General features: G+C 40.7%; 1 protein-coding gene and 1 long non-coding RNA gene across 4 annotated transcripts in view; one reads left to right on the forward strand and one right to left on the reverse strand.

Moving 5' to 3' along the window:
• The window catches only part of unc5b (unc-5 netrin receptor B), a 57,269-nt gene that overhangs the window by 8,812 nt on the left and 21,745 nt on the right, over positions 1-26,712 (reverse strand). For 2 of the 3 annotated variants that reach the window (XM_024297444.2, XM_024297443.1), the window contains 7 exons: positions 9,494-9,724; positions 9,142-9,285; positions 8,067-8,170; positions 6,700-6,880; positions 5,326-5,493; positions 4,888-5,052; positions 2,883-2,915 (listed from right to left, as the gene is read on the reverse strand). In XM_024297444.2, coding sequence (XP_024153212.1) covers positions 2,883-2,915; positions 4,888-5,052; positions 5,326-5,493; positions 6,700-6,880; positions 8,067-8,170; positions 9,142-9,285; positions 9,494-9,724 — 1,026 coding nt within the window. The remainder of the gene's footprint in view (positions 1-2,882; positions 2,916-4,887; positions 5,053-5,325; positions 5,494-6,699; positions 6,881-8,066; positions 8,171-9,141; positions 9,286-9,493; positions 9,725-26,712) is intronic. The other variant, XM_036215518.1, reaches the window with a different exon arrangement.
• Positions 15,340-17,510, forward strand: LOC118599713. Its single transcript, XR_004949192.1, has 2 exons — positions 15,340-17,202; positions 17,291-17,510. It is a non-coding gene; the product is annotated as an uncharacterized LOC118599713 (long non-coding RNA).

The following is a 26,712-nucleotide window of genomic DNA, read 5'->3' on the forward strand; positions in this document are numbered from 1 at the left end:
TGAGACACAGAAAGGCTGAGTTCACACAAAACATTGTTTCCTCCATGTAGATCAGCTTCACATTACATATTACCCTGGGCTTGGTAGTGAAGTAAAACACAAAAAAAGTAGCAGAAAAAATAAAAAATTTTTTAACTGCAGATCATAATCTGGTGTTTCAAGTAAACAACGTTAACTATTTTTTTTGCTTCTGGAGGTTCTAGAGTTAACCATATCACTAGAAGATTCAAAGCATTCCAAATTAAACAACAAATAAAGCCAGAAGTGATTGTGGGAAAAACTGATAATTTCATACTTTGTAATAAAGTGGCCACCAAGGCATAGGTCCTGTGCCTATCCCATGATAATTTCAAAATTCCTCTGGATATATGGACACTTTTTGGTTTTTGTGACTTGATTTGATGCGTTGATCTTTCTTTTAACCCCATAAAAAACTAACGATTTTGGCCCAATTCATGTTTTTGATGCTTTTTTCCTGCTTTAAAGTCATCTTTTTTTTTCTTATTTAAATTCATTCGTCCTAAATTTGTTCAAATTTTATTTTAAATAGGTGAGTGCAAATTTATGAGTTTTTGGCAGGGGCAAATTTTCAGCTCAATGGCACAGAAAGAAAGAAGAATTAGTCCAGAACCGCTGCAGGACAGAATTAATTATATTTCTATATCCATCATTTTTGAACAAAAATTAGCTAATAATCAAATTTTATATTTCTTAAGACTTATATCACTTGCTGACAACTTTTTTTTTTGCAGTCAAAATTGCATTTTTTTTTTTTGCCCTTTGGATCATCTCATTACAGCACACTCTGAGGATCAAGCAGATGTCCCTTCCAGTTATGTTTCCGTAGTAAAGGCTACAACCAAAGCCAAGTTCAATGCAAAGTTCCAGAGCCCCAGTTATACTCTCGGTTGGTTGGACTTTCGTTCTCTCCCTTCCTACACTTCCTGCTCTGTCTCTGCTTTGCACCACCAGAGCAAAATGTTTCCCTACCCTCCAAAAAAATGCAGCTCTGTCATTAAGCTCAACCTGTCATGAGTCATCTTACAGCTCAGCATGGAAACATTGTCTGGTGGCTGGTGGGGCAATTAGGCTTTAAATAGCCTGGAACCTTGGAGGACGCACAACAGATCCGTCTCAGTCCACCAGTATCGGCACAGATAATGAAGCTAAATGTATTCGAGCTATGATGTGACCAATCCACGCTAACTGCAGTCTTTTTCTGTCATTATTGCATCCACCGTTACTCCTTAGAGTCAATTCATCTGGTGAGTCATGATGTACTTCAGTCACTGAGTTTTCATCTCAGCTTCGTTAAAATCGAATATTTTACCGAATATATTTTTTTAACTAACGTTAATGTTTAAATCAGGTTTAGGATACAACATGAAGCCTCTTTAGCTCCTCTTGGTTTTACAAGAAAATATGACAATAATAGTGACAGTATATGAGAACTGGACCGAGTAAGTGTGGCATCACCCAAAGAGAACGGATTAAATTCACTCCAACCAAATGACGTCAATTCAGTCGCCATTTTTTTGCGTCATGTCGGAGCCAGAAATCTTCAGTAAGCTATGATTGGTCCGAGTTGGTTTGAGACAAAGTTTCCATGGAAACCACAATCGCCAACTAGGAGGGAGCTTGTTGGAAGAGCACATCCTTAACACTTGAAAGCAGGTCACAAAACCTGTCAAATGTTTTGAACGTTGGATGTGGGGGGCCAGGAGGCTCCACCTATTTTTAATCGAGGCTTCTGATTGGTCAGTTCATAACTTTAATAACTTTCATAATATGTAATCTCATAAATTTCAAGCCAAAAACATAAAAAATAACTATTATTAATATGAGGCACACAATCTGTTTCCCAATGATCAACCAAAAAGCGTCCCAATATGGAGAATATAGAAAGAAAATTTAGAGAATAGAAAAATATAATGAATATAGAATAAGATTATCAAGAATATGTTAAAAATTGTACCAGAACAAGAATGGTTATTCTGACAAATATCATGCCTGAGTAAAAGTTGTTATTTCTCTAGAGACGTTTACGGGATTTTGGCTTCTTGGAACCGGTGGGTACTTCCTGTTTGGGGTCACTCAGTCCAGTTCTCTCATACAGTCGATGGTGGATAAGCAGTTTGTGTTGGGGGTTGGCCCCAACTTCACCTGCTCCCCACTGACCTCCCCTACTTTTCCTCTAATGGATGATTCCTTCTGACTGGTCAGCGGGCTCTCCACGGCCTACTCAGCCAAAGTTCTCCCCCACTCCAGCAGAACTATAGTCCCCACCAGGACACACAAGTCAGTCACGCCAGAAACGGAGCAAAATGGAGCGAAGTTGAGAGGGAAAAAGCTGAAAATCTGGACGGGAAGATGAAGAGCAGTTCTGCAAAGCGGACAGGACAGAGGAAGATGAAGCTGTGATCTGTTGTGAGGACAGAGGGATTCTGGGAGGAGATAAGGATAGCCAGATAGAAGCAGGGAGAGCAGCAGAATGTGTGGAGGAGAAGAAAGCCCGAGGCAGGCGGGCTGGCAGGCGGGAGCTCCCATGCTCACGTGGCGCAACTGAACCGAATCTGACAGCCGTCCGCACTTATTATCGGAAACAGAACAATAGCGAATTAGGTGCATTACTGCGGCTCCCCTCCCCTGAGTCCCCATCCCACTGAGATGAGGGAATTACCATCACTTCAAATCCAAACCCAGCCACAGATCAGCTGAACGTCAGCAGCAAAATCTGATATTTTACCACCAAACAAGCCTGTATGACTCTGTGTGGTAACGCACATGTTAGGACTCCTGACTCACATGAAGACGCACAAACAAGACACACAAAACACACAGTGTTGCAGTGAGACAGCAAAGTCATGGGAAGGTGAACTTACGATGACTTGAATGTTCAATTGAGATCTTTTTATCTGCATGAACAGGAGAAAAAAACAGGAGAAAGGAAAAAAAAAACAAACTTAAAAATGGATGGACTAAATATTATGAAGAAAAAAAACAGTTTTAAGGCTACAAAAAAAAAATAACAGCACATAAACAACGTAAAAATATACTTAGAGCATGTAAAATGTATTCAAAGAAATAGTGATAGTTATCTAATTCTTTGCTAAAATTAAAATTCCTTATGTTTTGTTGGGGAAAACAAAAAAGTGTGAGGATTTTCTTTAAAACAAAGCTTGTTTCTGTGAGGCAAGAGTGGGAGAAAACGTGAGTTGAACCCATATCTTTGCTCACCGTCATCCTGCAAAAACACAAACACGTGTCTCGGCAGGAGCAAGATAACAAACGTGAGTAACTGCTCATAACTGAGCAGTTTGAGGAATATCAAAACCATCTTTCTGGATTGTGTCACTTAGAGGATCTCCAATCCAATCATCGTCTCTCATATAAGCACCATATGAGCAATTAGAAACTTTCAGGCAGTAATGAAGAAGACGGCTTCTGATGTTGTTTTACATTTACGACTAGAGGACTCTGATGGGAGACGTGGGAAAAAGCTTTAGCTATTTCAGCGTCTGAGTCACAGCAGGGCAGCTTTTGACCACACAATAAGTGACCTGTACTTTGCTCCAAGTCACACATTTACAGTTTATGTTCAGAATAGTGTTTGCCCTTCATAAGAGTTGATTTCCTGATGGCCTCCAGAGAAAACTCAGCTATTTGTGGCCAAATCAGAGAGTGCGTCGGTCTAATTCTGCTGCTCAGCAGAAGGCTTTTCCTGTCAGGCGTCGCGTGCGTGTCTGACAGATCGGAAGTGCAGCCTTCTTCTGAGTGAGCGCATGTCTGCACCACACATGCATTCTGGAGGCTTGTCTGCATGTTTGGACATGTTGTTTTGTGTTTGGAGTGAGTGTTTTAAGCGTGCGCTCGAGTTTATCTCCCTGCCTTCATCTAGGACTCTAATGCACTGTCAGCTGGATTCCTCCCAGCTCATCGCAGGCTGCATACTGGGTGTCAGTGTGAGTCTGACTCACTCTCATATGCTCTTCCCCAAGATAGTTTTTCGACTTGCCCGTGTCGTGCTCACTTCCCACTCGATCCGCTCTCTTAGCCTCCACTTGCTCTGCCTTTCCTGTTTCCATCTGCACTTTTTAGACGCGGATCAGTTGCTTTCTTTCTGTGCAAAGCTAAATCTGCTCCTCTTGAAACGTATTTCTTGGCTCTGTTTATTTTGTTCCTTGCACCTTTTACCGTGTAGCACCTCAGGAATAATAAAAAGCACCTTATAAATTTAAATTGTACAAGCATATCAGAGTTTTAATGACCAACCAATGACATTAAAGAGCCACTCCAATGAAAATGTTGTTTTTTGTGTGTTTTTAACATGTTCTTGTGGATATTTATAGAGAAATTAAGCTTAAAAACCTAATTTCTGAAGATTTCTTTATTCAAATTGATTGTATTTAGAATGTAAATAATATGTTGGCTAGGCCACAAACTCCCTGCTCTGCTCCATTTCAATGCATCCACTTGTAGACAAATAGATCCATGTACATCTTCATTTTCCTGATCTGAGCTTGCATCTGGCTCCAAAATGTATTGCTTGATAGCTCCAATACTGCTCATCATTTTTATTGCAGTGGTAATGTTAGGTTGAGGTTGTGAGGAGGCTAGCAGGAGTGTAAACAAAGAGCTCTCAGCAATGGGGACCAATGATCCCGCCCATAACTCAAAGGGATAATTCTTTGAATGTCCTACAAACCAACATTTTTGTAAAATTTTGGGTAAAGATGGCATAATCATAATTAAAAGACTGCTGGGAACTCTTCTAAAAAAGATTAAAAGGTGATCAGAGTGGGCTTTAGGGTTTTGTTCCTTCTTTAATATTGCTAACATTAAGCTAAACATTTGTCCGAGCCACTGTTCACCAAACGTAGGACTTACTTCTTGCACAAAGGCCTTCGGTACAGTTTTTGCTCTCCATCATGCTGCCACTGCAGTGCTTTCCTCCATTTATGGGCGGGGGGGCTTGGCATTCGCGGCTTCTCCAGTGGGTGCACTCTGTCCCGCAGGCGGACCACTTTGCCCACTCCGTCCAGCCTCCATCCACTGGAAGGACAGCAGACACACGTGTAATTCGAAGAGATCCTCTCAGGTGTGGGAGGATTTGCTGTGATCTTGTGGAGGAGTTTTGGCAGCCGGCTGCTTTGCAGTCGAGCTGCTTTGACACGCTGCCAGTCAAAACAGCCTGAATGCTCGACAGTGATGAAATTATGAAGCTTGATGTTTGCTGCATCAGCTGCAGAAAGAGGATTTTACTTCCTCACAGAGGAGTGTCCTTTCTGGAGAAGTTTGAACACTCAGAAAGACATTGTTTCGTACCTGGACAAAGTGTGGTACAGGTAACTCTCTGCACTGGGGGGCCGTCGCAGAATGCCCCTCCATTCAGAGGGGTAGGATTTGTGCAGCTACGAGTGCGACGTTGCCAGCCCCGCCCACAGCGAGCGTTACACTCCGACCATTCCGTCCAGGAAGACCAGCCTCCACTCACTGAAACAGAGACGAGAGAAACTCCAAACATTATTACTCTGGTAAATTTTTAATGTTAATGACAGCAGAGATTCTCTTAATGTCCTGTTAGGCAATTAAAACAGAAGTTATGCTTTGAAAATGGGTTTACAATCACCCTACGTTGATGCTTTGCTCAAAAAGTAACCTCACTTGTGTTCTAAAGTGCAGGCCATTCTTTTCTGTGGAAAAGAGCAAAGTCATTTGAGATGTGTTTACTCTAAAAGAAAACCCTTAACTTGATCCTTTTAATCAAATCTAAAATAAACAGGAAAAAAGATGAGGCAAGGTAAGTTTATCTGTACATCACCTTTCATTACAAAGAGAATTAAAAACATAAAAAATTAAAAAAAACAGAAATATTTATGTGAAATAAAATGTAAAGAATGATACAAATTACTAAATTTAAAGTATACTTAAAGTAACAGTGTTACAGGTGTAAACTTTATAATAAAAAATAATCAAAAACAGCTGAGAACAGGTGAGTTTTTAACCAAATACTGTGTTTCAGCTGATCTACGACTTTCTGGAAGTCTATTTCCTGTCTGTGGAGCCAGATCCACCAAATCTGTGGAGCACAGAAGCTGAATGCAGCATTCAGCAGAAACGCTTTCTGCGAGCTTTTAGGCCCTTTTTTCAAGTTTATCCATTAAAGTAGATGACAAATATATTTTTGGGATATTAACATGCTGATAATTTAGGAGTTGTCGATTTCCATCTAGCACAGTTCCAGCTGTTTCAATGGGAAGCTGACGTATGGTACGTCTAGTGGTGGCTTCCTGAACGCTGCCGTCTGACAGTTAGCTTAGCTGCTTGCACGAAAACCTGCAAATTCACCACAAATTTGGGTTTCATCTGTGTAACTACGGTAACTAACGCCGTTGTTCTTTATAATCTGGGCAAGTGGGAACATGCAGATTTTAAATAGAAGTGGTCCCAGGATGGAGCCTTGGGGAACTCCACATGTATTTCTGTCGGCCCAGATGTGTAGTTACCAATTGACACAAACTATTTCCTGTTTTCCAGTATATTTTTTAATTTACTACTGAACCAGTGAGATCCATCCAGTTTCCTAGTCGTATGAGTAACATAGCGTGATCAACTGTGACAAATGCTGAACTGAGATCCAATAAAACGAGCATGGTAAAGTTTGAATGTTAAGAAAAGATGAAATGGACCATTCCTCACCATAAACAATGACTGTGGCTGTGCTGCTGCGTCTTTTGGCAACCACATTGCGAGCCACACACGTGTAGTTAGCCGTGTCCGAGAGTCTGGCCTGTTTGATGATTAAATTGTGATCGATTGTAATCAGAAAATTGGAGTCCTTTGATGGATCGATGACGTCCTCATTCTTCAGCCAGTCCACCTGGAAGGACAAAGAAAGAGACACAGTTATGCAAAAATGAAATTATAAAGTGAAAAAAAATATCAAGTTATCTGATTGACTAGTCAATATTTCAAAAACAGATGCATAATAGATTGTTTAACCCTTTAACCATAAGTATCTTAATTGATTGAGACTTCTTGCTTATTAGCATTTAATTATAAACCCATTGTATTTAGCGTGGTCCATATTTTCTGTCTTGTGTGCATCATCAGTTCACTAGAGGAAGTAGAAAGGCTTTTCCTGCTGATTTTAAAATAAAAAAAAATATATTGCAACTTTTTTGTGGAGTTCATCAAATGATTTAAAAAAAATCTTAATTTTCTTTCAGTTCTTTGATGCAATGGGCTCCAGAGTGTTAAATGAGATATAAAATCCAAGAAACTGTCTCTCTCCTTTTATTTTATTTAATTTTTCCCTTAAACTGCTGTGTCTCAGCATAAATTGCTGAAAATCAGAAGCTGATTATCCATAAATATGAGTGAGAACGGCATGCAAACAACACTATAAACCTACATAGTATTAAGCCATCAGAACACACAGTTATAACCAAACATTTAGACATTTTTTTTATCATTTTATGTGCCTCATATCAAAAATAGATTCCACCAACTGTGCAATTTAATTTTAAAAATCCAGAATTTACGCTTTTATTTCCATAATATCTGTTTTTATGACACAAATCTTTTTATTAAGCCGCTGAAAAGAACAGATGGGCTTAATAAAAGGAGCATACTTAATTATGTGACACAAACCCACATTCACAAATCTTTTTTTTCATCCTAATATGTAGTGTCACTTTCTCCAAGGATATATAAGTCTATTTGACACGCTGTTGTACTGCCAGAGCTCAGAGTTAAACCATGACACGCTATTGATTTCAGCCTTTTGAGCTCTGCAGCTGAAATAACAGAGAATTTATTCACTAATGTTGGAGTTTCAGTGAGTTTTTTATCGACGGTGTCAAAATGTCGGTCGTGTGCCCTTTTACTTTTGTTCCTATTATTTTATGCTTCCTTGAAACAGCAGACTGGAAATTAGTGCAGCAGTAAAGTGAGTTCATGTGCTTGAACAGTATAAAAAGTTAAATCATTTTCAGTCTCATTCATACAAAACCCCCAAATTGATGAGGTGAGGATGTGGTGAGGTTTGTGACAGGAGGAGGTACCTCAGCGGCGGGCATGCCCTCCGGGGGTCGACACTGCAGCAGCACCTCCTGCTCCAGCCGCACCTCCCTCCCCAGAGGCTCCTGCTCAAAATTCTTTCTCAGGTCTGGAGACAACAACATACATCAGTTTATTAACAGACCTTAATAGACATCAGTGATTGCTCACTAAGCTTATAAAGTCATATACACCCAAACGGGGGCTGTGGGTTCTTGAATCATCCGTTTGTTGAGGATCGTAGAAAGAAGCGGCTGAATCTTAGCTAAAATCACATGGAACGAAATTTGCAAATCAAATTCAGTGCTAGACGCCTGTCCAAAAATGTGTTGATAAACTAGGCGTTCCAGACATGTGTGGGAGGATCTACCATCTTAAGTTTTTAGTCTCGCATGGATGATGTTGAGAGATCAGGTTTATTTATTTGAAAAAGTTCTACAAAACCATCGGTAATCACATCTCCATGTCTGTGTTCATGAGCTCATTCAGAGTACAGAGAAAAACTGAAAAAATAAAAAACAAGAATAAAATTTGATGATCTTTTTACTGTTCTCTTAATTAAAAGCAAACATTACAAAGTTCAGGATCAGAACGATCATATTCTCCTCCATGCTGGCTTTGGACTCCACTCGCTGGTTGCATAATCAACACATCAAGTGTCAAAGCTGAGTCCCTGATTGGGTAATGCATTTAAATCGCGCAGCAGGAATTCTGATCGCGTCTGTACATTGACTTAACATTGAAACTGAACGCCTCTTGGACGCAAATCCCTTTCGGTGTGAACACAGCTTTAGAGTTCCCTTGTGGCTCTTGCAGCCACCTTAAAGGATGTCATGAAAATGGACAAACCACTGTTGAGCATGTGGTAAATGCATCATAAAGTATTTGCAAGGCTACTGGAAGTTGCACACACTTATGACGTATGGTTGATGCTAGTGATGCCCGTACACATTTGCCTATTTTTCCTCCACAGACAGGCTGTATTCACCTGTAAGACCTGCTGTGACTAAGGCAGGGAATAGAAAAACACTTGGGAATAATCTGTAATTCATTTTTCTCTTTTGTCTTCTTCATACTCACATGCAATCCTAACGTAGGCCCGGATGCTCTTCGTGGTGCCAGCCGAGCTCCAGGCCACACACTGGCACCAGTAGTCTTCCAGCCCAAACAGCTCCTCCACCTGAGTCCTGGACACTGAAATATCCACCTCCCGCACCACTAGGCCTAAGCAAGAAGGAGGGATCAGGATCTACACTCTGCACACGGCGCATGAATAATTCACTGGCTGCATGCCCAAAGCAGTTAACGTGCACATAAAACCCTAAAGGGCCTAATGGATCATGTAGTTGAAAATGAAGTTGGTAATTGAGTATGATGTTTATTTCTATAAAACACAAGGTGACATTAGTCATTGTCTCCTCTGTGTTTGCACCTGTGATCTGGTCCAGACTCTCCCTGGTGACGTGATCGTTCTGGTTCACCCACTCCCCGTTACATTTGAAGTAGATCTGGGTGGCAGGCGACGCTCGGCAGCGCAGCTGCACAGGCCGGTTCTTTACGATGAAAGCATCCTCCGGCTCCAGCAGGAACACCGGAAGAGGCTCCGCTGGTGCCGATGGATAGGAGTCAGGGAGTCCCTCAGTAACACCATCATCGCTGCTCTCTGGAAAACAAGGATTTGGTCAATTTTAGAGGGGAAACCAGCGAATTAAGAAGGTGTTTGAAAATTTGATGAAAATGGTGTTTTGAGAGCTTTGAACACATTCTTGTGGTATTTTTCTGATGGTGGAGGACATATTTAAATAAAATTAAGCTAAAAACTGCATTTCTGAGTGTTTCTTCATTCAAATTGTTCTGAATCAGGAGCAGACAAAAAAATTATAGAAAGATTGTAGAAAATACACTGGGTAGGCCACAAGCTCCCTGCTCTGCTTAAACAGATTGCTCACAGTATCTGTGACAAGGAGGGGGAGCGAGGGCTGCTCCACGCCAAGTGATACCGCCCACAACACAGAGGTGAAATTTTAATGAACTCCTGCTGCTCTGCAGAAACTTTGTCCTAGAAAACAGCACATGTTGGCTAAAAATGGCATCATCTTAATTTAAAGACCACTGGAAACACACTTTGAAAATAGATCAAAAGATGATCAGATTGAGTCTTTAAGATACTGACAGTAAAAACCATAAGTGGTGGCGCTCAGCATCATCACTGCCTCCGAGTGTCGCCTTTGACCATCTAAGGTGCGGCTCTCGCTTTGCTTTGTCAGGAGACTGTCAGCTGAAGAAGAGAGCCGCTAACCTTCCACACGTAGGTGCTGTTGGTCGCACATTATCTCCTGACATTTCTCATGTGACACGTCGTGCGCTCGGATGCTGCCACGCTCCTCCTGGCAGAAGCAATGGTTTCCTCTGACCTCTGCAGTCAGACTCTATATAAATAATCAGATTTAGATCCCATGGAGGACTTGGGGCAGTTCAGTTTTTAAAGGATTATTGTAAAGGGTTTGTGCAGATAATGTTTGACATATAATGTATTTTAAGAGATTTGTGGAATTCATGACTGTATAACAAACCCGAAAAAGGGCTGAAGGTCAGGAAGGGAATCTTCTTCTTGTGCAATATTTATTTACTCTTGAGTTAAATTTCTAACTTTTTCCATTACTTTCCTATTAGGGCAAAGCAGGCTCTAATAAATCTTTAATGGTGTTGACAACCAATATAAATTTATTATAAGATTTTAAAATAATATTATAAAAATGATGTGATTTCAATGAGCATTTGGAATGAGAACAGGGCAACAAGAAGACAATTTTTTTAAACTGTTTTTCTAAAAACAGGAAACAGTTTCACAGTTTTCTGTGAACACATATATGCGACAGTTAAATACTTTTTGTATTGTTGTTCAAGATTGTAAAACTTTTAGTTCTCTAATAAATAATAATAAAAACATGTAAGGAGGAATTGACGTCATGCTCAGGTATGTGGGACTGATTGGGTACCCATTACAGATCAGGTAGTAACACAATTGTGCCAGACATTGCTTAAAGCTAATGTTTTGAGGTATTTTAGCTGTTTCAGTGTCGATGGTCAAAGTCATGTTGTGAGTAAGTTGTGTCCCACCAAATGTATTATTTAGGGAACACAACAAACACTTATTCCACTTTTACATTCGGGGAAGGAGGAGGAGAGAAATCAGGCGGGTCCTACTGTCGTGAGTAAAAAGCTCGCTGTTAAAGATAAACTATTGATAAATAATTATTATCCAATGAAAATTATGTTTCTTGGTGTTTTTAAACATGCTCTTATGGCATTTTTCTGATGATGGAAGACGTGTGTACAGTAAATCAAGCTCAAAATTTTATTTCTAAGTCTTTCTTTTTTCAAATCATTGTGAATCAGGAGCAGACAAAAAAAGCAGTTTGAAAAAGAGCATATTTGTGACTTAGAGGGGACGGAGAGGTGGACTCACTCTGTGCCAAAAGTCCCGCCCACAACATGGAGGTGAATTTTTAATGAAATACTGCTGCTCTGCAGAAACTATGTCCTAGAAAACAACAAAGGTTTTTGATTTGGGCTAAAAACAGCATATTCATAATTTAAAGACCTCAGGGAACACTTTGAAAATAGATCAAAAGATGATCGGAGCCGGTCTTTAAAAGTTATTGAACACAAGGAAAAAAAATCCTTAAAAACAAATCCTTTGTTGGTGTTTTAATTGCCAAATGAAACATTTCTTATGTCACAATTTTATATGACATAACCTGTTTGACTTATCTTTACTTACAAAAGCACTTTGGTGGAGAAAAGTATGTAATTTAGGTCTTGTGGTGAAGTTTTAAAAATGCATAGCTTCAGGATGGATTGATCTTTGTTTCCCAATCGAATCGTTGGCTCCTGAATCATAATCAAAATGACTTGTGAGGTGCCTCGAGATCCCCACACCTAATATTTTACAGCATCAAGACGGAATTTAAGGACAGTGAGTGTCCTTAAATTCCCATCATTACCTGCTCCGTTAGACATGTATCATACTTCACTCTGCACAGACAGACAGGTACAGACACCTCAAAGTGATGCCTAACAATGCACACCCATCACAATCGTCATTATCCCGCTCACCATTCTCTGCTGTCCTTACTAAGCTGTCGTCACCACTCTTTCAGACTCTGAATTCTCCGTCAATAAGCGATTGTGTTGTCCCTACCCACCCCTCACACTCGCTCCATCCCTTTGTCCGGCATTGATCGGTCTGTGTTCAAACTCTGGCTGAAAACACAGCCTGTCACTCGTCAGGCATGACGGGAGGCAGACAGGCGGAGGGAGACAGCGGGTTAGGCGGAGACAGACAGGGAGGAGAGCGGATAAAACCTCCATCTCTCAGTCCAGTCTGTGTGTGTTTGTGCTGAGAGGCCCGACAAGAGGCTCCGTTTAATTAAAACACACACAGTTGCATTGCAGAAGAGACAGGCAGCCTATTTCTCTAAACCCCGTCTTTCTCCGGCGTGATGGAACTGAGGGTTTCAAGTGGAACCTGTGTTTTTGGGCCAGCATACAAACATTCATCAGAGCTCAGCAGCTGGCAAATTGTGCAAAATGGAGGAGACTTAAAGACGAGAACTCCTCGCTGCGCCGCGCAGCAAGTCTTTTATTACTCTAATGACAGACAGCACACAGCTAGACAGCAAACACAGACTTCTGGGTATTCTTTTCCAGAACACACAATCATGCGAACGCACATAAACACACACAGACGCTAGAACCTATTCTTAAGAAGAGCATTCTCATTCATGAATGCAGACCTCAACTGCAGGTAAAGCCCAAACTTTCAGTAAATACAAGAGACGGATAGATGGGACGAGTTTGGACAAAAGTGACGGGATGGGAAGAAAAAAGGAGTCTCTGAAAGAGAGGTCGAGAAGATGAGGCACGAGAAGGAATACACACATGTAAAGATGAGTGTATGTGTAATATACTAGAAAAACACAAATCCCAACGAGTAGTTGTGTGCATTTTGTATTTCAAATATCTGATTAAACTTGATGTATAAGAAAACTAAACTCAAAGTAACTTTTGGGTGGGTTTTAAGACAGTATATTTGCAACTCCGATCAACTTTAGATCTATTTTTTGATCTATTAAGAAAATAAAATCCCACTCCAAACATCTTTTGATCTATTTTTAGTGTTCTGAGAACACTGGTGGTCAGTGGTCTTTTAATTATGATTTTGCTGTTTTTAGACAAAATTTCCATTGGCGAAAAGCAATCCCAAACCCCTACTTCCTGACATCCAACAGTTTAGAGCCAGATGCCACCTCAGACGGGGAAAATGAAGATATACATGGATCTATCTATTTGCCTGTAAGTGGACTGCATCAGAATGGAGTGAAGCAGGGAGCTTGTGACCCGTGCAGTACATTTTCTACTTTTCTACAATATTTTTCAAATGTTTTCGTTTGCTCCCGGTTCACAACAATTTGATCAAAGAAATACCCAGAAATGCATTTTGGAGCTTAATCTTCTTTATAAATGTCCTCCATCATCAGAAAATTGCTAGAAGAACATGTTTAAAAATACCAAAACATGATTGTAGATCTTTAAAAACAATACATTTGGTAGAAAAAGTGTTAATATTTCTACTTTTAAAATATTTTTGAGCAATACATATTTTTTAAAGACAAAATATTTCCAATTAACAGAGCAATGCATACAAGTATGAGTGTTTATAGCTAATTTTAAGATTTATTTAATCTAAAAAGGGCAGAACATCACAACTTATTTCAAAGAATCTTAACAAGATAAAATCTATCATATTCTATTTTTGAACTTGTTTTGAGAAGCACATTTTTTTCTAGAGAAAATAAATCGCAGCATCGACTGTGACGGAAACCGTTTTTGTTTCTCATCCTGTCTTCCTCTGTCTCACGCATACCCACGGATGACTGTAATTTTCTTAGCCCCAGTGCCTCCAGCCAGAGTGGAGTCTAAAGCATCTGTGCTTTATCATTACCTTTAGAGAGTTAGTCATTACTGTCCCCTCCAGTGCCCTCACTATCCCAACACTGCACTCAGCAGAGAGAGAGGGGGGGTTAAGAGCAGAGTATGTAGGAAAAAAGAAAACTTGGAAGCAGCCAAACAACAGATCCACACCATCACAGACACGGGGGTCAAGCTGTGTGTTTTTTCTCTTTCAAGCATCCTATGGGGTCAAAAACAAACAACAGATCAGCAGCCGACCTCCTCCTTCCGCTCTCCGAGGAGGCTTTCTTCTCGCTGTACCCCGACTCCAGCCCTCCTACCCCTCCTGCCAGGTGGACTCAAAGCTCCGCACAGCTCAACTTTAATTGCACACACAAAAGATGGAGCCCACACCACCCGAGACAGCAGTGAAGACCAACGATCAAAACATGACTGTGCCTCTGATGGCAGCATTAACAGCGCCAATTAATATAGTGATCAGCAGCCGTTATGTAACACTGGCTGAGCATATAGACCCTCCTCATCCAATCGACTTCATTAGTGGCATTGTTGCGAGAAAGCCCTGAGGGTGGGAGCTACACTCACACAGAGACAGGTCGAAGGAGACAGAGATGGATGAAGAGAAACCGTGTCTCCTTGCCTTCCTTAAAGGACAATTACGAGGCGTGATTGATATTCAGACCGACCTGATCTTCAGCAGACTGGAAAAAAGAAGATGGGAAGCAGGAGGATCACACTGCAAACTATCAGATACTTACAAAGATTTTAAAAACTTCTTTTAGACATTCAGGATATTTTGACAACTTATCTTTGCTCCAAGCTTTTCTCAAAATCAGTACAGTGGGCATTTTTTGTCCCATTAGGAGCAAGAAACAAAGAGATCATTATTGAAATGTGTAATTTTGCTCCAAACTCTTGAGAAAAGAAAAAAACATCCCACTTAACTTGCTAAAAAAGTTTTTTGTTTATATTTTCAAGAGCTGAAATTTTATTCATTTTCTGTGAGTCATTTTTGATTAAAATTTAACATATTATATTAAAGTTCAATAACATTTAAACTGTCATTTATTGATGTTATTTTATAAACACAATTTTAGATTTATGTTTTAAGACTAAGTTAGAGTTTTTGATATATTGAGGATTTACAAAGTTTAGGCAACGCATACTAAGATGGTATTTTGTTCACATTTTGTTCTAAAATTTGTCATTTCCACTTTTTTTACACTCATTTTTTTGTCATTGTTAAAATTAACTACAAATTGGGTTAATAAAAACTCAAAAAATACATTGTGCTTAAAACTAGCAACAAAACAAAATCTATTGGGCTGTATAACATTCAATTTAAAGTAATTTAGCAGCTCAACATCCACCCTTTTAATTTCACCTTTAGATAATCTGGTTTGGCGATATATAGTTTTTATTAATTAGTTTTACTATACATTGTTTTCTGTGTTGAATTGTATTTTTCACTTTATGTTTTTGCACAAATCTCAAGTATTTAATTGTAAAATCTTTCTCATTATGAGTTTAGCTCCAGTGATTCCTGTGGGGATTTTTTGCTGGTTTAGTCGGTGGTTTTTCAAGATTTTAATATCTTATACGTTTTTTTTGTTACATAAAACTGACTTGCTGCATAGATAGACACTTAAAGTACTTTCTAGTGATTTTCTTTTTTAGTTATTTTCTTATCTTTAGGGGTTTTTTGCAATGCAGCAGAAACCCATGAAGGAGGAAGGAAAGCTGGAGCTCGGAGGGTTTTTTTTTTTTATGGGAAATCAGCGAGCTGGCATCAGACAACAGGAGCGCAGGTCAGAGTGACACAGCATTACTTCACACCTCAACAAAGGCCGGCGGCGTGTAGAGTCACGCAGTTCACCCACAAACACACACTTCAACCAACAATTTGAGCCGCCCTTTCATACTCACACGGGGGTGGGGCAAACCGGTCCTTCTTTAATAGAAAATGTCATTATTTCCTTGTGACTTCCAGACTTTCCGCTATTTTTCCACCATGACAGCTGTGCAGCAGAAGCAGAAATAAAGGGAGAATCTGACAACTCTAAGGAGGACACTTTCTACTCTAGGTTTTCCCTCGTGGAGCTTTTGGCGTTTTAAAGTTCTGGTTCTGGTTTGCTGACACCAGTGGGGTTCGGGCTCTGCAGTGTCTTTCTTTCCATCAACTGATGCACATATTCTGTTCTCACATACAGTAAAAGATGTCACCTCCATCCCAAAAAGACATTGATCAAGACCTGTTTGGAATGGCTGCTTTTTTCTGATTGTCTTTTCTTTACCGGTCTGCATCATCAGTGTGAAGCATCATATAGTGAATTCTCTGTTTCTGAGTAAAACGCTGACGGATCAGAGCAGTCAGACGTTCCTGAATCTGAACAATAACGAGACAGAAAGTGTCTAAAGTTGCTGCTGCAACTCAGAACTGAACAAAAAATAATGTTTTTTTTTTTTTTTTTTACTCCAAAGAATTATACACCCCGGGTTGCACAGTGGTGTAGTGGTTAGCACTCTTGCCTCAAGAGGTTCAAATCCCAGCTAGGAACTTTCTGTGTGGAGATCCTGGTGCATGTGAGGGTTTTGTCTGGGCACTCTGGTTTCCTCTCACAGTCCAAAATACCCCCTAGTTGTGCCTAACAAGAGCTGGGATAGGCTCCAGCATCTCCATGATCTCAAAGGGATTATGCAGATGTGTAAAATTAATGTAAAGATAGATTTGTAAGCCTTTGAAAGATCATAAATTGGGTTCTTTCTTCCATTTGGTTTTAGCAGTTTTTTTTTTTCTGTAATCCCAAGACTACATGGAAACAAAAACCACCACAATCTCAACCCTTCTGACATGAAACACGTTGTTGGACTGAGCGAGTGGTCCAGAAAAATGTATCAAAAGCACTCGAAGAACATTTAAAGTCAACCTCACAAAGAGAACAGGAATTTTAGACCAGGTTTTCTTGAGGAAAACAAAACAAACAAAAACAAAAAAAACTAAGTTTCCAAGGAAGATCTGATTGTCACTACTAGGTGACCAAAAAATAAAATGGTTTCTATGGAGATAAAACCGCCATTTTTTATATGAATTTGTCACATGCAGCTCTGACCAGGGTGGCAGCACCAGAAGAGGAGAGTGAGGGGCGTGTGTCCGTCGCTCAGCTGGTGAGTGTGGGTCAAAACTGGGTGGCGAGGGCCCTGTGGGTCATACAATCTTGGCTTTAATTTAAATTTTTTTTTTTTTTTTTTAAAGAATTTACTCGTCTCTGTCCGCTGACATCCTTGGGGACAGTGTTAGAGCAGAGGCAAGTAGGTGACAGGAAAACGGATTGGCGCAGAGGAGAAGGCCAAACGGGTGACGAAGATCCACAGTGACAGAAGTGCTTTGCTCGTCTGTCCAGTATGTCTGGGTGGCAAGAGGAGACGGCCTGAGGACATGGCAACATGCATGCAAAACAAAGAAAGAAAAAAAACAACAACAAACTTGTGACAATTTCCGAGGCCTGCAAATCTCCTTTAAAGATATGCTTGTAAATAGAGTGTTATCCCACGCTCTGAGCTGCAAGGTGTGCTGCCCTCGCACCCTCTAATTGTAAATGAAGTGTGACCTGCCCTTTGTCAAAGAGACTCACCTTCTGCCTTCTTTTTTCCCACAAGCCTTTGGTGTTATAATAACACTTAATCGGCCCTGTTGGCAGTCGCGCCGTGAGGGAATGTTTGGACGCTCAGGTGCAAACATGAGAAAAAAGCATTTAATGCAGAATGAAAGCATGTCACTCAGTGGTGTTTTCCACTGATAACTACATCCATTTTGCAGACTTTTGTGGCTCCTTCACCCTCGCTGGAGGTGGAGACCATGGATTATGTTTACCCAGTGTGTGTATGCGACAGACACTCAATGCCAGTGTTCTGGAGCATGTGGGTGAGTGTGACTGTGAGAGTGGGAGCGCTAAGAGGATTTGTGTTTGTGTTGCAGCCGCCGCTGGTGCGTTTGAATAAACAGAAGGGGGCTGGTGGAACGCATGCTCTGTCACAGCTAGGGGGCGCCTCACTCCCCCCCACAGAGCTCATGAATCACTGCCCATCAAAAAGTGTCCCCGTTTGGGTTCTGTAGACTTTGAAGACCACCTACTGCATGGGAAGACAGGCGTTAGAAAGGAGAGCTATAAATCTCCATCAGAAGTGGAGACAGAGGAGGAGCGAGTGAGGAAGACGGGGATGCTTTCCTGTGATACTCACCAAAAAACAACTATTGTTTTACGTGTGATACGTGGAGGTCAAACTTTAGACTGTGCCGTGAGACTTTTCTCGTGCAGCAGAGACTAAGGCGCCACTGCGCTGCTGTGATCAGAGCTGTCTGCCCAAAGTGGCTAGTTGCCATGGAAGGTGTTTGCATGGAGCCGGCTCCTCAGGAGACCTCCAGTCTACATCAAACAGGGTGCAGTCTCACAGTTTTGTCTACAGCCCCTTTTTCTCCTTTGGAAGTTGGAAATCTGTCATCCTCTGGCATTGATCGTCTGGCTGTGTGCGAGAGCGTACTGTGAATAGGTGAGCAGTACAGTGGGATGAGTGTTTGGAAGCTGGGCTGCTTAAACGGCTGTAATTACATGAGAAGATGAGCTGCATTCCTTCCTGAGGGCAGGCTGATTACAGGCCTCTTCTCTCTGGGCCCCTGTAATTACCCACCCGATCCTGCCTACCCTCCCCAACCATGTTTCACCCTTAGTCCCACTCTGCTGGCATGAGTTCTGCTGTGTTGGGCAACAGCTTTCCCCCATCCCTCCCTGCCCCGTGCCCTCTGGTCCACCTCTCAAACAACCTTGGAGCACCCCTCTTCCCTCACTGGTACATGGTTCAGTCCTTTATAATACTTCCCGAATCTTAAAGTCACACTGATCATCTTTTGATCTATTTTCAAAGGGTTTCCAATGGTCTTCTAGCCAAAATTAAGCAAAAATTGCCATTTTCAAGGACATAGTTTCAGCTGAATTCATCTCATGTGGGCGGGACTTGCCAGTGAGAAACCCCCTTCCCACTGTTGAGAGCTTTCTGTTTAGCTCTGGATGAGCTAAACAAAGACATGGATCTAGTCGTCTACAAGTGGATGCATCAGAATGGAGCGGAGCAGGGAGCTTGTGGCAGAGTATTATGTCACAAACACAAACTTTGTTCAATTGCATGTTATCATCTACTCCTGATTCACAACAATTTGAATAAAAAATTCTCAGAACTGCAATGTCCTTCATCATGAGGAAAATGCCACAAGAATAAAAACATGTATATCAAAGTGTATTTTTAAGAGAGTCTTCATGGATCCAACATCATCCACTCAGTCTTTGTTTTCTATTAAAACTGTTCATCTTTATTTTAATTAGGAAGGATAGTTCAAACCAGCAGCCGGCCTCATTCAAGTCCTTTCAGGTACTTCTGAAGAGGAAGCAGCTAAAAAGAAATCCACTTTTTTTTCTCACCCCAGCCAGTGTGAGCGTCTCCTTTTATGTCTCCCATGCAAAAACAGCATCAGCTCACATGACCAAGCACAAACCTCAACAATTAGGAACTACAAAGGGAGGAGAAACAGACATCTAAATTACATGTCCTCCACTGAGCTTGTTGTCCCAAACAGTCCCTGCTTCTCTCTCATTTGTAATGGTTCAACCTTTTCAGAAGTTGTTCACAGAAGAGGCTTTCTGCTTCAAAATCTAAGTCACCAATAGGGGTAAACCGATTATCAGCCAGGCTGATTATCAGCACCCTTTTTTTTATTTTAACATATATCAGCGTTGGCCTTTTCAACGGTCTGGTTCTGAACTGGTTATTTTGGCTCAGATGCAGCTCTGTCTGTGGGATTGCACTTCTATGAGCATTTTTTTAGCTTTTTAAAATGTACTTGATTTTTTAAAATCATTTTTTGATTGTTTTTTTTAATTATTTAATTTTTTTGGCAAATATCAGTTACCTTTTTTTTAAAAGGGACACCGAAGTAAAAAAAAAAAAAAGTTATTAAAAAAAGTTTCAGGTTTGCACCACAAACTAACTGGTTACTTCTAATTTCTGGTATGCAAATGGAACTAGTACTACTTTTGTTTTTCCTTTTATGTCCTTCTAGGGACTCCGTAGTGATCAGCCTTCTAGGCTTCAAATAACTGGTACTGGCCATGAAAAAAGAAGTATTGGTGGATCTCCAGTCACCACATCCGTCTCTGGACAGCTTCAAGTTATGATCAATTCAGTCATGAAGTACAAACCGGGATTATGAGAGCCGTCTGCCCAGTGCATCCCAACATATGTGCTCTGTGTGATTATGTGATTTGACAACTCAGCTCCCGAGAGACGCGAAGACTTCTGGATCAAACTTCCAGTACAAATCACTTCAGACACTCAGAGAAGGTGATAATGAAGGGAGAAAGGAGCGATGGGGAGAGGGGGGAGGCTTATAGAGCCAGGAAGAGGGAGAGAAATAAAACATCACAAGGAGAAGAGGGGAGGATTAAAAATGAAAAGTCTTGATCTCTTCAAGCATTATGAAGACAGAGAGCACGAGGAAGGGAGACAGAAATAGAGCCAGCCAGGGAGAGAACCTCAGGAAAAAAGTACATGAAAATGGGAGAGATGGAGAGTATGTGTCTGTAATCCAGCTGAAATAAAGTAATGATGGGGGGGGAACGGGGAGGAGGAGAGAGGTAAGAAGGAGATTAATGGCAGGACTCCTAGTCTGGGTGTAAGTTGGAAGCCAAGTGAAAAAAGAAACATGGTGGCTGGAGTGAAAAGGAAAGGTAGAAGGACCCGGAGAGGTGTGTGGATGAGACATTGGCTATGGCTGCCAGGACCGGCTGTGCCATTAGAGATGCCTCTTGCTGTAATGTGTTGTGACAGGGGGCTGATTTTTGTGACTAACTGCTTTGGCAGGGGAGCCCCTGTGTCATACTAATGAACAGATGAGCTGGATTGACAGGCCATCGACGGGCCACGTGCACAACCTGCGCCGCACACACACAAACAGGGTGCAAAGCGGACCTCACTGTCAAATGACGCACACCAACGCAACCCACTCCGTCCAACTCCAGGTGACAAATGAAAACAAGGCATGATCAAACGCCGCACGAACACAGAGAGGTTGGCGTCACTCGGTCGCTTCGTTGCGTCCCATTGCATCAGAGAAATCCCTGGATATGGAGAAAGGCAACAGGCGGCAGGACGGACTGCATCTTCATTTACAAGTCATTTGTGAACTGCGGGGAACAAAGCACTAAAAAGGAAAAAAGAAGTTTCATTTTTAGAAAAATGGTATCATGTATACGATTACATTAGATCAGTAATCTGTAGGAATACCACAATTCTCCAAGAGGACCTGACGGTGGAGAACAACATGGCACCTAAAAATCATCATGGAAGTCCTCGACCGGAATCGGAAATTCATACTCTTACCCTAAAAAATAGAGACTCAAACCAGAAGTTCATTCTTTTCCCGTTGAAAAATAATCATTCTATCTGTCATTTTAGTCTAAAATAGCCTTTCTTGGTCGGAAATTTCGAATTTATCTAGCCACCAAAACTGTTCTGTGTTTGTATTTAGTCCCCACCCCCGTTTTAAGCTTTCGACTTTTTTAACGTCAACATACCGTAACCAGGTGCACTTGTGGCCTTTTTCTGATGATGTCAATTAAATATTTCTTTATTCAAAATGTTGTGAACCAGTAGCAGATCAAAATACTTAGTTGGAAAGAGATCATGTTAGTTAAGTAGAAAATATGCTGACAGGTTACAAGCTTCTTGCTCTGCTCCATTCTGATGCATCCACTTATAAACGACTAGATCCGTTGATTTCCTCGTCTGGGGAGCGAGTAAACAGAGAGCTCTCAACAACGGGGAGGGGAAGAGGGGGTGGGGTTGCTCTGCCCCAATGGTCCTACTCACAACTCAGAGGCAAATTTCTAAAATTAAAAAAAAAAAAAAAAACTACTTACACTCATTGGGAACACTTTTACAATGGAAAAAAAATACATAGTTGGGACTTGAAGATTAAAATAAAAAGGTCGGATCATAAAAAATCTTTGGTACACAGAGCCAGAGTGAGGTGTAGACATGGAGCCGTGGATATTAGAACGATAAGAGACGACGAGATGATGGGGAGAAATGTGGTGATTGCAGGAGAGGACAAATGGAGAGGCAGTGGAGAGAGAAGTGAGATTCAATCTCCTTTGCTCTCCAGAGCGACGTGGAGCTAGTGCTGTGCAGAGGCTAATGACACTTTTATCCTTCGGATCTTTTTGCCTTCATTCTCTTTATACCTCGCCTCATTATTTGGTCAAAATAAATTTGCCTGTCTGTGCTTTGCTCCAACACGGGAGTGAAAAGGATATTTTCATCCAATATTCTTGTAACTCAGGGAACAAAATATGCATCTGTTATAAATGGGTGTCATTTTATTAGATAGGAAGTCAGCACTCTGAATATTTTCAAACAGGGAAACCCATTTTATATTTTTATTTCCATATATGTCTTCTGGTAAGTAGGTAAAAAAATAAAAAACACAGGAAGTTAAAACTTCTTTGTAACAATTGGGAGGAAATGATGAGGTTTAATTGGCTATAAAAGTTAAAAGTATTAGTCATCACTTCCAGCTTTTTAGTGAGAACAGACAACCTGATGGAAGACAAGCACAGCAATGTTGCTTTAACCTGTGAGCTTTTCTCGACAAACATAAATCTTATTTTGTTTCAGGTCAAAATATCGGTTGTGTCCCATGTGCAATGAGTCAGCAGCTGGGCATCAATCATTCATGAGTCTTTGATTCCTGTCCGATGTCGACGTTTTTCGCTCTTCTTCACCGCACGGAGGGAACATCTCCTTGACCCAAGGACATGGTGGAGGACATCCCGCAGCCTCCAGCCAGGACCAGTATGACTGGACCGGCAAAAGTGGTAGTGATGAAGAGCAGTGATGAAGAGCAGTGATGAAGAGCAGTGATGAAGAGCAGTGATGAAGCCAGCTTGATAAGAATCCTCTTGGCACGGACAAACAAAGTAAGAGGCTATAAGTGGGATGGAGAGATTGCTTGTGTACGTCTGTATCAACAAAAACAGGGGAAGTCTGCAAAAGAGAGTCAGAGAGGCGCCGTCAGATGCCGCGGGTCAGAACCGACTGACTGTCGCCAGAGTGACAATGATGGCGAGAGACTCTGGCCTCCTTGCGTGTCTGCTTGTCCTTCCTTTCTGCGCCCTGAAGCGGCAGATTGATCCTGAACGTTCGTCCTCCATTGTGCCTCAAATCAACTGAAAACGGTTTAGACGCTCTATTGCAAACCACTTTGATGCCACTGCGGGTCCTCCAACTTTAAATTGGACCTTGATCTATATTTACTTCTTTCTTCTTCTTCTACACCGGAATTTATGAGTCACTTAAAGTCCCTCTCCAAGCATTTTTTTAATCTATTTAATTAATTGTAAAATTTCCAAATAATCTCAAAAATGCTCAAGAATTGAATCCATAAAACAAGCAAATTTTTAATGCAAAAATATCTCATAATATTTCTCCTCTTTTTTAGACTTTACCTGCACACGTTAGCTGAACTGAATTTAGTTAATTGTGGCTTCGTCCTGTATTTCTAGCGAAGCTATGCGTCTTTGCAGCTGACTGCTCCACCTTGTTGTATTGCTGCAAATCAGCTCATAGTAGCAGGTTTTTCTCCATGCACTAATGGAACCTGCTAATGATTTTCATCTGTTATTGTAATAACTGTGTTTGCACGTGGTTAGCTTGTGTGCACACAGATTGCAGAGACAGAACGTTGAAGATTATGGCAAAAAGCACCACATTTTTCTGATGTTTCATACATTTTAACTTTATAGTCAAGATAGGGTTAACTGTTAGTAAATAGGTCATTCAACAATAAAACTAATTCCAAACTTTAAAAAAAAAATAAAAAGTTGAATTTATTGACTAATTGATGCATTAAAATTACATTCATAAACACATTTATGTTGCTGTTTATTCAGGCTCTATTTAACAATAAAAAAAAATAAAAAAAAAAGATTTGCATTCTGTAAAGTATGATTGAAGATATTTTTCTTCCTCATCCTCTGACCTGGGTCTCTGCCAGAGGAAAGAGTCGGCACGCAGCCACATACTTCCTACGGACAGCAGGGCATTAAATTTGTCCCAAATCCTGATGGCCAGGACTTTCACAGGAACGCCCGGAGTCACGGCTCCTCTGTCACAGCAGACCACCAGCAACAGCGATTTGTTTACACAGCGCGTTTTCCTGAGCTGTACACTTGTGTTTTCAGTGCGGTCCTGGGGGTGTTCGTGCGGCCCAGCCTTTTCACTCATGTTCACTTTTTCTCCTTTCAGTCTCTCTTCCTCTGCACCCAGCTGAAGTCAAGGCAGCACTACTGGTTAAGAGGTTTGTGTATCCCATTAGGATGATGAAGAGGCCTTTCATCAGAGCACTCCCTCCAGCCAGGCGCTGACAGGAGCTTTACCTCAACAAGCCTCTCAAACACGGCTCGACATGAGACAGCACCCGGCGAAGAGGTCTGCAGGCGGTACACATACTTACAGACAAACAATCTCACACACAAACACTAACACACACACTCTGGACCAAGCAAAGAGGTTAGGACAGGGACATTTTTCTGTTTTACTTTCAAATCTTTATCTACCATACTTTTCAGAGTGATCTGTCCAGGGCGTACCCCGCTTTCCCCTAATAGTAGCCAGGTTAGGCTACTATTGACCCCGACAGGAATAAGGTAGTTTAAATAAATGGGGTGGAAGGGGGCCTTTTTTGGAGTATAAGTTGCTGTTTTTTGCATAGTTTGGCCAGGGGTGTGACATTTACTCAGGAGAAACTTATATTTGATTAAAAAAAATAAATATTGGCTCATATATTTGTTATTTTCTCACTAACAACCGGTTGCCCTTTAGCGGTTGTTTCCCACTAACAACCACTAGAGGGGGCAGTAGGTGTGTGCTTCAGTACTTGCTACTAACACAGAAGAAGAAGAATAAGTATAGAGAAGAAAGGAGACATTTTTATAAACGACTCAATGATTTGAATACTTCCATCTTTTCATTTCAGTTAAGTTATTCTTGTCTTTATTTCTTCTTTCCTTGGACTAATGTGAGACATCAAGAGGCAACGGACGTGAATTTGACACGAGTCAAAAAAGAGTTGAGTTTGATGCTAAATGGCATTCGTGTGACCAGGATTGGGATATTTGATCAGAATTATTTTTTCTTTTTTCCCTTAAAGTTCGTCTTATATTCTGGAGTGACTTGTATGTCCTTTTCCCTTTATTATGATTTTTTTATATGTAATGTGTCACTTATACTCTGGAAAATAGGGTTATTTCCTGAGCTTTTGTATGAAGAAACACGAAAAAAAAACTTCTCTAATTCTGAGTGTGCACTCTGATCTATTTTTAAGCAGGGTAACAAGAGGAGTAATGGTGTAACATCCATGCTGGGCTTAGCGCAGATGGGAAAAGTCATTTTTCAGGAGAGGAGAAACAGGAGCAAGAAGATAGAATGCAAGGATATAAGAAGAAGAAGAAGAAGAAGAAAAAAAAGGCAGTGGAGCGAAGACTTTGACAGAGATTGATAGAGGAGGAACAGGAGACGGATGAGCCACAGGAACTAAAATGACCTGCATTTGGTCCAAAATTGGATTAGTTAGGGATGAAAAGCCAAAGAAAGAATCCTGCTTTGAGACTAGATGAAAAAAATTAAAAACGACGACGTCAGACCGACAAACAGCTTTAACGAGAGCATAACCGCATTGCTTTGTTTTATGAAAACTAATTGAAAGTGAGTGTGACAAATAAGGAAGTGTCATAAACACAAAAGAAGCATTTATCGTGCAGTAATCTTATTTTGTTCCATGTGGATTATTTTGATGAATTTCAGTTTGAAACTGGAGTAAAAAAGAGATGCACCACATTCACAGCTGTCACGCCTTATCAATAATGTCAGTGTCAATAGAGAAAAACACCATTTGATCCAAAGAGTCCTGAACAAATGCAGCAGACACTTTGGAGAAGCATAAAAACCTTGAGGTTAATCATCAGTTTTTCCAAGAGTTGTTTGAATTGTTGCTGACACATAAAATTAAATTTAAGTTAAAAAAATATTTAAAAGTATACAAGAAGAATCAATAATATGCAATAAAAATAGAGGGAGAAAAACTACTGAAATCCAAAAACCATAAACTCCATAACCAAAAAAACATAAAATCCATAAACTCAATTTAAGCATAAAAATCCCCCATTGATGTACATAGACACAATTATTTTAACATATTTGATCCGCTACATCTCAAATGTTTCAAATGATGGTTGTCACTGTAGATATTGTTTTAATGAAGTGGAGTAGAACACTGAATGGCTGATGTCCAAGAAATCTTCAGATTAGGATGATCACATACAGAAAACCCTTTTACATATAAAATCCACTGATCCGCAGATTATATCGGGGGATTATTAGATTAAGTGCAACTGAAGTTTAATTAAGGAGAACTTTAGTTTTAGTTTAAAGGATTGTGTTTTATCTCCTGGGGCCGTTTGTGAATCAGTCTCAGAACAAGGTTTTGGAATCACCTCAGAGAATCTGCAGATCCTCACTCTGTGGGGTCATTTGTGAAGCACAATGTCTGTCTGCAAACACAATGCTGTT

The sequence above is a fragment of the Oryzias melastigma genome, linkage group LG15, assembly GCF_002922805.2.
Source record: "Oryzias melastigma strain HK-1 linkage group LG15, ASM292280v2, whole genome shotgun sequence".
Lineage (NCBI taxonomy): Eukaryota > Metazoa > Chordata > Actinopteri > Beloniformes > Adrianichthyidae > Oryzias > Oryzias melastigma.